The 14,934-nt window shown below is 45.8% G+C and overlaps 2 protein-coding genes across 3 annotated transcripts; one reads left to right on the plus strand and one right to left on the minus strand.

The window, feature by feature from the left end:
• Positions 1-75: 75 nt before the first annotated feature.
• Positions 76-8,678, minus strand: ACKR2 (atypical chemokine receptor 2). Its single transcript, XM_031503761.3, has 4 exons — positions 7,925-8,678; positions 4,600-5,930; positions 3,965-4,022; positions 76-2,169 (listed from the first exon to the last, which is right to left on the minus strand). Exons 2-4 carry the CDS (start codon positions 4,660-4,662, stop codon positions 1,052-1,054), a joined length of 1,239 nt encoding a protein of 412 aa, XP_031359621.2. The 5' UTR covers positions 4,663-5,930; positions 7,925-8,678; the 3' UTR covers positions 76-1,051.
• Positions 7,419-13,400, plus strand: HIGD1A (HIG1 hypoxia inducible domain family member 1A). 2 transcript variants are annotated; one of them, XM_021537976.4, is made up of 4 exons: positions 7,419-7,509; positions 9,149-9,256; positions 11,023-11,157; positions 12,491-13,400. In XM_021537976.4, exons 2-4 carry the CDS (start codon positions 9,154-9,156, stop codon positions 12,538-12,540), a joined length of 288 nt encoding a protein of 95 aa, XP_021393651.2. In that variant the 5' UTR covers positions 7,419-7,509; positions 9,149-9,153; the 3' UTR covers positions 12,541-13,400. The 2 variants fall into 2 exon arrangements, with proteins under 2 accessions (XP_021393651.2, XP_021393650.2); XM_021537975.4 differs by having other exon boundaries at positions 7,419-7,446.
• Positions 13,401-14,934: the final 1,534 nt, after the last annotated feature.

Consider the following 14,934-nt stretch of genomic DNA (forward strand, 5'->3'; position numbering starts at 1 on the left):
ATAACAGCAGCGATCAACTCAAAGCCCTTCTCAGTCCTGTAATCTTATGTACTAATAAAATAAATGTGATGAGGCTTTCTTTTAAATTCATTATTTTATTTGTACAACTCTAGGCAACTTCCAGACTTAATAGATTTACAGGACGGAAAGGGAGTATTTAATGTTCAGGAGCATTTGGGGTGAATAATGCCTTTAAATAAAAGTCAGCAAACTCAGAACCTTGAACTTCAAAGCTGCATTGGGTAATAAGGATTGACCATCAGCTCTCTGTGCTCTTCTGTTCAGGCCATGTTCTCACTCTTGTTGTGTTTCAAAGCCAATATTTATGTTATAGCTCATACCCATGGATCTTTTTTATCTTGTCAAACTGAATCGTGGAAGGCAAATACCTCCACCACTGTTCTGCTGAGCCCCCTTTTTATCTCTTTCTCACTGTTACTGGTCTGGACTGTGTTCTGCTCAAACTGTCTCAAATCAGCTGATGATCAAACTGATCTCTAACCAAGGCTCTGCCCCTTGGAGAGTCACAGTTCCCTGCTCAGCAGGTCTGAGTGTGCCACAGCTCATCATGACAGAGAACAGCTCAGCTTAAAGATGTCCAGTCCTTCCTGTTGTATCTCCTGGTAGAAAATGAGATTATCCCAGTTAAATCATCTGGCAGATGGTAAGAGCCAGATCCCTTGGCAGTCTTTCTGGCCTGATGGATGAGCATGAAATTCCATCCATGGAAAGCCTGCGCCAGGGAGGAGGATAATTTCTCCTCAAGTCTTAGTTTGCATTTTTTAAGGCACAACATTGAGAAATCTGATTCTGTGTTTGCTTCTGCCTCCAGATGAGAACTGGGTTTCTTCCACTAGTGTAAATACAGGACAATTCTTTCATAATTCCACTTGCAACAGAGAGATCCCACATGTACTTTTCCAATCTCAGTATGGATTGGAAACCTCATCTCAAGATTGTTGCTAGGATGAACTATCTGGTTAAACAGTGCTGTGGGCTCACACCAACTCCATCACAGGCAGGACAGAGGGCTCACACATAATGTAAATATTTATGATGCATTTGTGATGCTCAACATTTCTATCTCAGCTGCATGTCTGCTGCAAGACAGGCTTGTCTGGGAGTCCTGAATGGAAAAGAAGGCTCCTCTCCTGAAAATGGCCTGAGGGATCTTCCACAAATATGCCCTGAACCGTTTCTTCACAAAAGCATAGAGCAAGGGGTTGAGACAGCAGTGGACAAAGGACAAGCTCTCGGTGATCTGCAGGGCATAGTCCAGTTTCCTACTGCTTTCACAGCTCCTGATCACACCGACATCTTGCAGGGAGTGGAGGATGAGCACAACGTTGTAAGGACACCACAGCACAAAGAAGACTCCCACCAGAGTAAGGACCAAGCAGAGAGCTCTCCTGAAGCCAGGTATCTGTGAGGTGTTGAGCACACACGCGATGCGGGAGTAGCAGAACGTCATGAAGAGGAAGGGGAAAAGGAATCCCAGGATGTTTTGAGTCACCCGAAAGACAACTTTCCAAAATAAATGTTCCTGGCCATAATCCTGGGTGCACATTATGGTTTTGTTGCGAGTTTGCCTTGTGCTGGTGAAGAGGCCATCAGGAATGGAGAGAGCTATGGAAAGTACCCACATCACCAACAAGATGAGGATGGAATTCCTCCACACCGTGGAGCTGTGAGGAGACCAAGCATGAACTATCTGCAGATACATGTCCAGGCTCATGCAGCTCACAAAGAAGATGCCACTGTAGAAGTTCAGAGTGTACATGGCACTTAAGAATGGGCACAAGATGTCCCAGGTGACCCACTGAGAAATGTGCAGAGCCCAGAAAGGAAGGGTCAGTAGCAGGAAGAAGTCTGAAACCACCAGGTTCATCAGATACAGCTCAGTCATCTTCTTTTTCTTCTTGATGTGCATGAGGAGGACAGTAAACAGTAGGGCATTCCCAGCCATTCCAACCAGGAAGATCACGGTGTAAAATGATGGCAAGAACACCCTGCTGAAGGACAGGACCTCCTCCTTGGTGCAGAGGCCATAGAGCCCATAATCCTCTTCATCCAGGTACTCGTACGGGTACTCACTCAAATTGGCAGCATCCAGCCACATGTCTGTGGTTGTTGCTGTCACTCCCGACGTTGTGTTTGACCAGTGGCTGCCTAAGAGCAAGGGAAAGAGATCAAGGTGTTGTTCCAATTCACACAGGAAGCAAAGAGCACATCACAGAGGGAATGTGAATCACATCTTTGAGACACAGAGATGTTTAGTTCATAGAATCACAGAATGGTTTGGGTTGGAAGAGACTTTCAAGATCATCTTGCTCCAACCTTTGCCATGGACGGGACACCTTCCACTGTCCCAGGCTGCTCCAAGCCCTGTTCAACCTGGCCTTGAACACTTCCAGGGATCCTGGGGCAGCCACAGCTTCTCTGGGCATGCTGTTCCAGGGCCTCACAGCAAAGAAATTCCTCCCCTTTTTGGTCCAAACCTACCCTTTTTCAACTGAAAGACCCATTACCCCTTGTCCTGTCACTCCATGCTCCTGTAAAAAGGCCCTTTTTGTCTTTCTTGTAGGCTCCATTCAGACACTGGAATTTCACTGGTTTAAATTTCTGCCACTGTCTGGTGAGTATTTTTTGTCCTGAACAACTTGGCCTTTGCCTGAGCATGGGGATAGCTGTCTACATGTACATATTCAAACAAACAAACAAACAAACAAACAAACAACCTAAAAAAAACCTAAAATTAATTCTGCTTTCCTTACTCAAACACATAAAACTCAAAAATGAATGCACATGGTTTCCTCTGACAGACATCACTACTTCCTCCTGGCACCACCACAAGCTTTTAGTGAAGTTTCTGCTCTAAATTATAGGAAATCCACCAGCACAGCTCCCTGTGAGCTGCTTTTATTCACTTTGGTCACTACTGAAAAAGCAGCATCTCAATTCTTGGTAAAGAAGAACCTGCCACCAGCCTTTATGTCAGTGAGGCTGTTCCCCAAGGTGAAATGCTGAACATCTCCCTGCTCCTGGGAGGACACTGAGGCCTCTCCATGCCAGCTCTAGGCCAACAAGACATGGATTCTGGAAAAAGGCATTGGTGAGTGGAAAATACAGAATTCACAGGATTCCAGAATGGTTTGGGTTGGAAAGAACCTTGAAGAACATCTTGTTCCAACCCTCCTGCCCTGGGCAGGGACACCTTCTATTATCCCAGGCTGCTCAAAGACTCATCCAAGGTGAGGGCATTTAGGCACCAGAATCCAGTCCTGAATTATGGTGAGAAAGAGAGATTCAGCTGGAAGAACACTGCTGGAATCAATTCTGCTGAGACAATGCATGACACAACCTCTGCACTGGTCACTCCCTGGAACTGTGGACGTCATTGTTTAGATGGCTGCAGCCCAGATTTCAGGAAATGGTGAGTGATTGGGAGCCTCCTACTTTTGGCATCTGATTTTCAGGAAAAAAGCTGTCACTGAGGAGCTCATTTCACATAGTAGGAGATGGGATTTGCCTGGTGCTGTTGGCACTTTGAAGGTTAATGAGGAGTTTAATCATCAAGGTTAATCTGGCAGCAAAACAAAACAGTTTTGCAAAAAATCATGTGAACACCCCTCTACCCCTAAAGCGCACATTTTTTCAGCCATGGCCAAAGATACTCATCTTTTCCCTGGGACTCATTTTCCAGGAATCCCAAACAGCCTTTGCTGTGTAGCTCCAGTCTCTCCTCAAGGATCTGTTTTCCCCTCCAGGATTTGCAGCCACTCAGAAATGAGAACATGAAGCTGTTGATCCCTGGCTATGCTGTGCATCCCATCCAGGACATATCCCATGGTGGATCTGCAGGTTTTAGGCTCCCTCCCCACAAACACCCAGGGAAAGGGGTGCCCCTCCACCCCAGAGGCTCAGAGTGGGTGTGCAGCTGTAAAGGGTGAAGCTCTGCTCGTACCCGCTGTGGTCCCATGACTGAAATTGCTTAAATACGCATTCCAGGCAGTTCCAGGCAGCTGAAAAGAAAAGAAAAACTGGGTTTGAGCTGGATTGAAATGTTTTCATGCAGTCTCACAGTTCTTTGGCAAGTGCTGCAGAGCACTTTGGACAGAGCAGTGGGGGAGCAGGGATCTGCCACGGGAAAGTGCCACAAAAAGACTTGTCTGGGAATGAGCTTTTTAACATTTATTTTTTTGTATCATATTTTGGAGGAAATTCACCCTCAGCTGTGACTGCAGACCCTCGAGAGGAAACCAAAGCTGCGCACCTTGCTGATAACAGCAACACCCGAGACTCATAAACACCTTCCCCCTCACACCCCCCTCTGCCCACACCAGGATATTCCCAAAATTTGCATTTGGGCTCTCTTCCAGCCCACTGAGATGCCTTTTCTCGCTCTCCCAGATCCTTCTCCCTCCACATTAGCCCAGCACTAGCGTCCGCATCCCCATCCTGTACCCCAGAGTGGAAGGGAGGGCTGAGCTCAGGAATTAATCCTGGCCCCGAGCTGTCAACCATTCAAAAACAAAAGAGAGCCTTGCCAGGTTTCTTGTGTTGCCTTGTCTACAAGCAAGAAGCAGAAAAGGCACTTACAGAAGCTTCTTCTCTTTCCATTCTCCCAGAGGCTTGAACCAGGCTTTTAAGAACTTCTTCCATTTGTGTAAGAGGACAGTCAGGAAATGTGAGCTCAGCACAACCTCCCCGGTTCTCTTTTGTTTTTTCCTGCTTTTCATTACTCCCTGTCCGTCCTGGAGGATTGATCTCCACTCGGGGTTTAAGCGTAACCTCTAGAACAGCTCCCACTAGGCTGAGTCCCTGCTACAAAATCCACGTGTTTTCCAGGAAATCTGATGCTGCAGGGTTCTCATCCCCTGCCAGAGCACAAATGGTCTCTATCAAAGGTGTTTCTGATGAAGCAGTTTATTGCAGGAGTTTTGGGCATCAGCAAGGGTTAGTGGTCACACTCCTGCTCATTTCCTCATCTCACCAACAAACAGGGCTATGGAACACGCTGGCTGTGCCAAAGCTTCCCCTGTGCCAATCCCAGTGCATTTTACACACACCAAACCACCCTGGTAAAAACAGGAGAGCAGAGCAGCAGCGATGGCCACAGACCCACATCCACAGAGATTCACAGAGGATTCACAGAGAGAAATTTGTTCTTATTACCCATTTCCATGTTTGCCACCATCAGCTGCTGCTGCACTTTAAATATACCATGTAATAAATAAATATATATTATTATTATTACTATGTGTGTGCAACACACACATTAGCAGAGAGCAAGAAGCCACTTGTAGAACTGAGACGCTGGACACACACACAAGGAAGCTGCAGGTGACAGAGGTTTCATTAGGCCAGCAATTAAAATGAAATAAGTTTTTGTTTTTAATTGAGTTTCTGCCCTGAAGCAGAGAATTAAACGTGCCTCTGAGAGTCACTGGAGAAAGTGGCCTTCGCTGTAATTTATTACAAGATTTTAACTCAATTTCAGGGCTGGTAATTGCATTGATTTTTTGTTTCATTTCAGACTGCAGGGCCCTGATGGCTTTGGCAATTAAAATAACAAGATTAGGGGTAATGGGCAGCACATTTAGAGAGATGCAGCGCTTGTCTGCTGCCCAAAATGCCAAATGTCGGTGGCAGAGTGACCCTGCAGCTGCAGCAGCTCTGCCTCCCCCCAGCTTGGAGATGAGGAGGTACAAACACCACACAGGAGCACTGGGCTTAGGGACAAAATTATTTATCTCAGCTGGTTTTCTATGACAAGCTGTTCTCAGACTTAGGAAAAGATTTTTTGGGGATCTTTGGGATCCCTCTGGATTCTTCTTCCTCTTTCAGAGTACGGTTTAAGTCAGGAGCAATTTCAGGCTGTCTTTGGGCATCAAAATCCTTGCACAGAGTGGGGGTAAAACCAGGTCTGCCTGAAAGATGAAATATGGGAAAACATGGTCAATGACATAATTCAGCACCAAGAAAATCAGACTGAAGCAAAGCCAGAGAAGCTGTGGCTGCCACATTCCTGGAAGTGTTCCAAGTTGGATGGGGCTTGGAGCAACCTGATCTGGTGGAAAGTGCCCCGGCCCATGGCAGGGGTTGGAACAGGATGAACTTTAAGGTCCCTTCCAACCCAAACCATTCCATGATTTTGACATCAGGTGGAAGATCTTCAGCAAAGGACTAAGTAAGAGCCTAAATTTCACAGAATCTCCAAAGGGTTTGGGCTTGAAGGGACTTTAAAGACCATCTCATCTAATAGGGAAGATGTGTGTTGATGTCTTTACAAACAATTCCATGGGTGAGGGGACGGTTGTGAAGGGCTTTGAAATGGGGCTTAATGTTTCTACCAAGTTCAAGCAGCAGGTTTGTTACAGAACCTGGACAGTTTGACTCCTGAAACAGCCAAATGGGGCCGCACAAGCCTGAGTTTCTGAACTTTGGGGTAAATAACATGTTCAAGGGGGGATACGTGGCAGGGGGTTCGGGACGGCTGCACCTCCCTGGTACCTCGGCCAGTGGGGGAAGGAAGAGGGAAACAAGTGGCGGAGTTTGGGATAAAAGGAGGCTGCACCCTCCGAAACCTCGAGAGAGAAAACCCACGGGGATGTGCCCCAGCGGCCTCGCTGCCTTCACCCGAATAAAGCTGCAGGACTCCTCTGTCTCCTTTATGGACACTGGCTTTTCCCAGAGGGATTTGCTGTACAGTCTCATCCCCTGCCATGGGCAGTCACCTTCCATGGGCAGGGACATCTTCCATGGCAGGGACACCTCTGTGGGCAGGGACACCTTCCATGGCAGAGTCACCTTCCATGGCAGGGACATCTTCCATGGCAGGGACACCTTCCATGGAGGGACAACTTCCATAGCAGAGACACCTTCCATGGCAGGGACACCTCCATGGGCAGGGACACCTTCCATGGAGGGACACCTTCCATGGAGGGACATCTTCCATGGCAGGGACACCTCTCACTGTCCCAGGCTGCTCCAAGACCCATCCAGCCTGGCCTTGGGCACTTCCAGGGATCCAGGGGCAGCCACAGCTGTTCTGGGCACCCTGTGCCAGGGCCTCACCAACTCCCAGGGAACAATTCCTTATCCCAATATCTAATCTCTTCCATCTAATCTAATCTCTTCCTTTTTCCGCTGTTTTGGAGCGGCCCCGGCACCGGCTGAGGCGGGGCCGGCCCTGAGGGGGGGGGCGGACCCCGCAGCGCCCCCTGCCGGCCGCGCCACCCCCGCCGCAATGCGGAGCGCCGCGCGTGACGTCACCGCGCAAGGAAGCGGCGCTCACCACCGCGCTCCGGATTGGCCGCCGGCGAGCGCGCGGGCGCGGGGCACGCTGGGAGTTGTGGTCCCGGCGGAGGGGCGGGGCGGAGGCCGCCAATAAGAGGCGGGGCGGGGCCGGGCGCGGCAGACGCCGGCCGGTGCGGGACGCGCGCGGTGAGAGCCGGCTCGGGGGGGAGACGCTGCCGGGGACACGGCCCCGGGGCTGCACGAGCAAAGGTTTCCATGTGGGGGGATGTGATTGGGGCAGGAGCGGAGCTGGGGGACATGCGGCACAAGGCCGGAGCGCGGTGAAGGTGCCTGCGGGTCTCCATGAGGAGTGCGGCGGCCTGGGGCTGGAATGGGGAAGGGTCCGCACGTGGAGCTGGGCAGACGGAGGGGGTACCCAGGGCCTCCCCCTTGCCGGGAGGATGCTGGGACCTGTCGCCTTCCCACCCGTGGTCGTGCCTCAGTGTCGCCCGCGGTGCCCTGAGCGCCCTGTTCGGTGTCGGCAAGGTCAGGGCAGCTGGGCCGTGTGTTTCACCCCGTTTCTTCTGCCCTGTGCCCATCTTGGTCTGAGCTGAAGGTCACAGGAACTTTCTCGCGGTGGATGAATTGTTTCACTTTTAATATAATTTTCATGTGTAAGTCTTACCTCTGGCTGTCGCCTCCTCTGCTAAGTGGTGGAAAGCTCTTGTTTCCTTCTATGAATGAGTCAGGCTAAAATGATAGCTTACATTTAGCCAATAAGAATGGTTGTAGCAGGCGTAGAGAGACCAAATCCTTTGGCCTTGCAGAGGAAATGGTTTGAGAACCAGTCAGACTGCTCACACGGGTGTGCACTGAATGCTGTGTAACCACGGAGCATGGCCACCGTTGAAATGTGTCTTCAGCCTAAGGTTACTGGCACCTGCTTAATGAAATTCCACTTGGTTTATTCTGAGAGCTTGGAGCCTTTCTATGTGCCCCTGAGTTGTGTTTTGCTGTTGGTGGCAAAGCTGAGCGATAGCAGTAGAGATTTTTCTAGCAGGGCCCTCTGTGGTGTCACTGGCAGAAATTATCATTGACTGAATGGAGTACTGAGGAGGGAACAGGTCTTGGTGTAATCCATGCAATTCCCAACACAAAAGGCTGGGAAGGTCTTGAGGATGATCTAACTTTGGTGATGATGGTTCTGTGAGTGGAGCCCTTCTCAAGCTGTTGCTGCTTTTTATTTTCCTTGGGGGAAGGTGAGAAATCACCTGTGGATGGCTTCTCCTCCTAATGCGACCTCACAGGAGTTTGCACCCATTGAGGACTTGCTCAGCAGCTCCTTGGCGGTGGCTGTTCCCCTTCCCTGTGTTCTCCATTGGGAATTTGGAGTTCTGTTGATGTGGGATAGTGACTGAGGAGCTGCCAGGCAGGGCTGACCTTGTGCAGCAGCTCGTGCTTCCCAGCCCAGCTGCTGTGGCTGCTGCTCTTGGCAGGGAATGAGGGGAGAGAAGTGAACTTTGCTGAGGTCAGAACGGCCATAAAGGACCAGCCTGCGAAAGCCAAGCACTGTGGTGAGGCGTGGAATTCCTAAAAGGAAGGGCAGGCAGTGTCCAAAGCTTTCTGTGGCTGCCTGTGAGCATGGGGGGGATCACTGGGATCTCTAATGGTGTGAAAACGGATGGCAAAAATTTGTTGCTCTCCTACTTTTTTTGGTTTTGTTTTGTTCTTACCTCTCCTAGTAAGCACAGTCCTGCTTCCCAAGCTTCACTTGAATTTAGCCATCTGTTCATGGTGCCTGTTCTTATATCTCACTACCTGGCTATTTGTGACAAGGGATTTTCTTTTCCTAAAGATTCTCTTTATCTGGGGTTTCCAAAACCTGAAGGGACGTTCTTTGTCTTCACAGCCACAATGTCACCCAGCCAGGAATCTGTTCTCCCTGACTATGAGACAGAGACCAGCCAGACCTCAAAGCTGCTCAAAAAATTTAAGGAGACGCCGTTTGTGCCCATTGGTGAGTTCAAAAATGGAGAAATGTGTTTGCACAATCAATGTGGGAAACACCATCACTGTTCACCTTTTTTCTGTAAACAGGAAATTACTTAAAAATTACCTCCCCATAAGAGTTGTCCTAAAAGACAGAGGGAAATTAATGAGGTCTGTTACCTTAATTAAAAAACTCAGAACCTACAAGTGTAAGAAAAAAACCCAAATCGACAAACTCTGAAAGGATTTTTAAGTGAGGCTAGGAAAAATGGGAAAGTGATGCTGTGAAGTGGTTAGGGAGTGTGTTGTGCAGCTGTTCTGGAGCATAGTTCCTGGGAATTATGTGACACTACTAAGTGACTTAAAAGTTATCAAAATACAAACTAGAAGGATTTAAATTGCAGCCTGTCTGGTAAATGTTTCAGCCCTCTGCTGCTATTGTTTAGTTTAAAATGCATTTTTGTAGTAATTTTTATGTTACCCCAGCTTGAGGAAGTTGTTAAAGTTCTCAGCCTCTCTGTTGAGACTCCAAATGAGCTTCTGAGGAGATCAGAGATCAGCTTTTGTGTGACACAAGACACGTTTTGATTTCCAGCCACCTTAACTGGAGAGCAGCGGGGTCACTCGGGGTGAACTGTTCCTAGTGTTTGCCAGCAGATTTCCGTCACTGCTTCCGTGGTCACTGCACTTTGTCTCCACCTTTCTGGGCTGAACCATGAACTCCAGGAGCTCCAGTTCCCTGAAACAGATTGGCAGAACTCACTTTTGACCTGTGTCAGAGCTGGGCCCTAAGACTCTTAATTGGTATTTAATGAGAGTGAATTAAGTGCTTACAGCTTTCTGGTGGCACTGGTAGTGCTCTGACTCAGGGAAGACAAACTGCCCATGCTCTGCTGAGTAAAATATACACAGCACTTAAAACTTGGCATGCACCTGTGAACTGTGCAAATAATCCTAAAAATTGAATTAAATAGATGGAATTGGAAGTCTGTGCAATTCTGTTGTGTGTTCCGTGGAAGCTTCCGTGTTGGAGCTGGCAAAGCTGGGGCTATTTGCTCTTCTGAAGGAATATCAGTGATTTCTGGCCCTGGGAAAGAGACCTGGTGGAGCCACCCTCCTCACAGCTTGGGGACAATAGCATGTGACTTGTCCTGTCCTGGTGGCACCTGGCCAAATGTGACAACACCCAAAACAGCAACTGAGGCAGGCCAGTGGGTACTTCAGGGAGCATCCACACACTGAGAGTCTGAGCATCAGCTGGCTGGGGGTCCTGGCTGTGAGTGTCTATGCAGGAAAGGAGGTATGAGGAGCCCTGGTTCTGCCTGAAAAATATCCAGGGAATTCTGACACCTCAAGCTGCTCCTTTGGCATTTTAATGCTGGTGGAAATCTCTTGCTCTTCCCTACACTGAAACCAGGGCTAGGATTTACCACTACACAAAACCAGAGTGATTAGATCAAAACAGGCTTATTTTAGGATGAGAAAGAATGGCCTCAAGTTGTGCCAGGGGAGGTGTAGAGCAGAATGGATATTAGGAAAAATTTCTTCAAGGAAGGGGCTGCCCAGGGCAGTGGTGGAATCACCATGCATGTAGGGATTGAAAACCTGTATAGATGTGACACTTGGGGACAGGGTTTAGCAGTGGCCTTGGCAGTTGTGGGGGAATGGTTGGACTCAATGATCTAAAGGGTCTTTTCCAACCTGAACAGCTCAGTGGTTCACAGGCTGTTTTGTTTAGGTGGGTCCCCGGTGCTCTGGATCTCCACTCAGAGGGATGCTCTCCTTGCCTTGCAGGGATGGGTGGCTTCACCGCCGTGGTTGCCTACGGGCTGTACAAGCTGAAGCACAGAGGTAACGTGAAGTTGTCCCTTCACCTGATCCACATGCGCGTGGCAGCCCAGGGCTTCGCCGTGGGAGCCCTGACGTGTGGTACGTATGGAACGGGAGCTGTCCCTGGCAGTGGCAAACCATGGAGAGCCTCCTGTGCCTCTCCAGTGGATAACAGAGCTGGCATGGCTGCCTGGAAGCATCCAGAACATTTATTCCAGGATGTTTGGATTCCTTACTGGTGCTCAGTCAGCCTTTCTGGAGTGATCTGATTCTATGTACTTAAGTATATCATTTCAGAGCAGCAGTTTTGATTATGTCTAGATGTGGAACGTGAGGTTCTGCATCTCTGCCTCTTTCAGGCCAAAAAAAAGAAAACATTCATCTGACATTAATACTTTCCCTTGTAAATATGTTGCTGTTTCTGAATTTAATGCATTGGAAGATCTACAGCTTGTGTAGATTAATGCTTTGTTTTCTTGAGCCTGGTCTTATAGGCTCTCAGAGATAAGCATTATACCCTTGATAGCTCAGCTACCTCAGGTGGCATAAAAGAAGCAGGATGGCTCTTGTGACAGTGTTGGAAACAAAAGTTTTAATAAAAGGCAAAAATAAAAAAAGCTCTTTACAGAGAAAAGCCGAGTCAGGACAGGAGGTTCTTGCTCCTGCTAAACCACTTCACAAAAGCGATTTACTACTTTTGTTCTATTCTTTTCTAGGGAATTGCTTAGGCAGGACTTTTTGGCTCTTGTCCAATTTAAGTTTGAGGTGAAGTCCCCAAGGTCCTATGAGGTGTCTTTTAACGAAATTGAGGAGAGGAACTCCTGGGCTTTTTTCCTTTTTAAGGGGACAAAGGGAAATTTGTTTACTTCAGTCCTACAGTAGACCATGGTATTATATATTTTTAAAATACATATTTATAGGTATATGTATTTTTATATTTTTTAATTTATATATGTATTACATATATTTAAAATATATATTTATAGGTATATGTATTTATAGGTATATATATATAAAATATATATTTAAAATATATATTTATAGGTATATGTATTTTTTCAGGACTGGACTTGAGTGTCTGAATGTACAGGGACATTGTGCCCCTGATCTGTACATCCCAGGTCTCATTTATGTGTAAATGTACATCCCATGAAACACTGTTTGTCCACACTGCATTCCCAGCAGGAACAACAGAAAAGCTTGACTTTGGCCACAGAAGGAACTAGAATTAGCTCAGGATCTCAATTTTCATAAATAGTATATTTTCATACCTGTTTTCTCTCTGTAGAAAGAATTTTGTAGTGTTTATTTTAAAAAATGCAGCTGAGGAGGTAGGGAAATTCTGTCTTGCTGAGAACTGTTCAGATTTTGAAACCCATTATTTCTAATTTAACACAGTTCTTTAATTGTGCTTTTTATTTCTGTCTTGCAGGGGTGCTGTATTCCATGTTCCAGGAGTATGTGTTGAAGCCCAAAGAATAGTGGGAAGCTGTCTGAAATCCCTGTCCTGGTGGTGGCCTGTGTACTGCAGCTCCAAACCTCCTATTGAGGGGCTCTTGAGGAAAACAAATAATTAATGGCATTAGTGAATTGTTCTATTTTGTGTATGGTACACTGTGCTGAACCTGGCAGCCTCAGAATGTGACCTGGGGGAGCAGGTATTGGGGTCTGGGTCTCTCTGACTGACACCACCACATCCCAGTTTTTAGGGGATACCGTGGAGTGCAATCCCTCAATCTTCCCCTTCAGCTCAGTCCTAAATTTGGTGACTTCTTTTGCTGTTTTTGCCCAAAAACACGATGTCTGAACTGGCTTCTGTTAGGGAATGTCAGGAACACCTTGCTGTCATTTTCTATCCTCTGCCTCTAAATTTGTAATTTAGAAGCTTCCAGTAGCACTAAATGACTTCTAAAATATTGAGAGCTATATAAACATCTATATTTTTTGTTTAAAGCATGTGATAAGTATGTTGCAGCTATTTAAATGTTATATTTATTCATTGTTAACAAAGACACAGGCTCCCTATTTTTGCTATATCAGAACCTTGGATTATGGTATTTTGTAACTTTATTTAGGGTGTTCTTCTGAGTAACATCTAAATGTAACATTTAAAATACAGATTGTGAAATCTACAATTTGGTGATTTAATGCTTTTAAACTGTACGATCTAGCTGATTTCTGCAGTACTGTTTCCTGCAGAAAATTTTAAAACATTTAAATCTGAAAAGCGCCCCCCATCACCTTTGAGGTATTAAAATATTTGTCTGTGAGTTTACACTCAATCTCCTTGTATTTCCAACAGCAGTCACAAAAATAAAAGCCAATTTCTAAAAAAACAAGTATTTTCCTGTCAGCTGACATTCCATGGTGACAGTCTCAGATGTCACACATACAAGGTACAAAGTGCACCTACCTCTCTGTGACCTGTTGTACAGAGCAGGGGGAGATTAAACACGAATAAAAGTGAGCAGTGGAGGTAATAATTGTTCACCTATGGATTTGTTGGCGGGGATGGGGAAAGGAAATTCCCAGCTGGTGCTCTCCTGGAATCCCGGCTGGTATCACCCTTGCCTGCTCCCACACAGATGGGGAGTGTGAAAAACACCAATCACTTCTTTTTAGAATTTTTAAAAGTTTAATAATAATAAAATGGTTATAAAAATAGTAGTACAATTAGAATAAGAAAAATTTAGAGTTAGGACAATTACAAGACAACAAAAAGCAAAGAATTAGACGTCCTGATGTTTTTGGACACCAAGCTGCCAAAAATGTTTAGTGAACAAAGGAATAAGCCTTAAAAGCAATAGCCTGTTGCATATTTATATATACTTCATGGTTACGCATACATTCTATTTAAAAAAAGAAACTGACTGGTATATGTTAACTTTTTCTTCGAGTCTGAGCAAGGCCTGAAGAAATTAGCTTCTTCTGATAAAAAACCCATAAATTCCTCTCCTTTGGAAGATTTAGGTGTTCCTCAAAGCAAGTATCTCATTCCTAAAAAATAAAACTCCCCCCACATACATAGTCTCTATTTTAACATTATGTTGGAACCTAAAAGTGTATTTAATGCACTACTTAAGAGAATTAATACAGCACAACTCTCTAACATTACACATATAACATTCAAGGTAATATTTGTGAAAAGCCAACCATAAAATAAGCGTTTTTCACATAAACCATCCAGGCAGGAGGCAGGAGGTGACACAGGAACTCACACAGGTGGCTTTAGGTGGGAACCTAAAACTGTATTTAACACACTACTTAAAGAGAATTAATACAGCACAACTCTCTAACATTACACATATAATATTCATTGTAATATTTGCGAAATTAGCTTCTTCTGATAAGAAAACCATAAATTCCTTTTGTCTGGAAGATTCGGGTGTTCCTCAAAGCAAGTATCTCATTCCTAAAAAATAAAACTCCCCCCACATACATAGTCTCTATTTTAACATTATGTTGGAACCTAAAAGTGTATTTAATACACTACTTAAGAGAATTAATAAAGCATAGCTTTCTAACATTACAGATACAACATTCATTGTAACATTTGCGAAAAGCCAGTCATAAAATACGCATTTTTCGCATAAACCATCCAGGCAGGAAGCAGCAGGTGACACAGGTGGCTTTAGGTGGGAACCTAAAACTATATTTAACACCCCTATTTAAGAGAATGAATACAGCAGAACTTTCTAACATTGCACACATGATATTCGTTGTAATATTTGAGAAAAGCCAATCATAAAATATGTATTTTTCTCATAACCTAAAACTGCATTTAACACGCTACTTAAGAGAATGAATGCAGCACAACTTTCTAATATTACACATATAATATTCATTGTAACATTTGTGAAAAGCCAATCATAAAAC

This window comes from Lonchura striata, chromosome 2, assembly GCF_050655825.1.
Source record: "Lonchura striata isolate lonStrDom1 chromosome 2, ASM5065582v1, whole genome shotgun sequence".
Lineage (NCBI taxonomy): Eukaryota > Metazoa > Chordata > Aves > Passeriformes > Estrildidae > Lonchura > Lonchura striata.

Coding starts and splice junctions, on each gene's coding strand:
- HIGD1A (XM_021537976.4), top strand. CDS start 9,154: ATGTCACCCAGCCAGGAATCTGTTCTCCCTGACTATGAGACAGAGACC. Junction 9,257..11,022: donor GACGCCGTTTGTGCCCATTG/GTGAGTTCAAAA, acceptor CTTGCCTTGCAG/GGATGGGTGGCTTCACCGCC. Junction 11,158..12,490: donor CGTGGGAGCCCTGACGTGTG/GTACGTATGGAA, acceptor TCTGTCTTGCAG/GGGTGCTGTATTCCATGTTC.
- ACKR2 (XM_031503761.3), bottom strand. CDS start 4,662: ATGGAAGAAGTTCTTAAAAGCCTGGTTCAAGCCTCTGGGAGAATGGAA. Junction 4,023..4,599: donor TGGAAAGAGAAGAAGCTTCT/GTAAGTGCCTTT, acceptor TTTTCTTTTCAG/CTGCCTGGAACTGCCTGGAA. Junction 2,170..3,964: donor CAGTCATGGGACCACAGCGG/GTACGAGCAGAG, acceptor CCTTGCTCTTAG/GCAGCCACTGGTCAAACACA.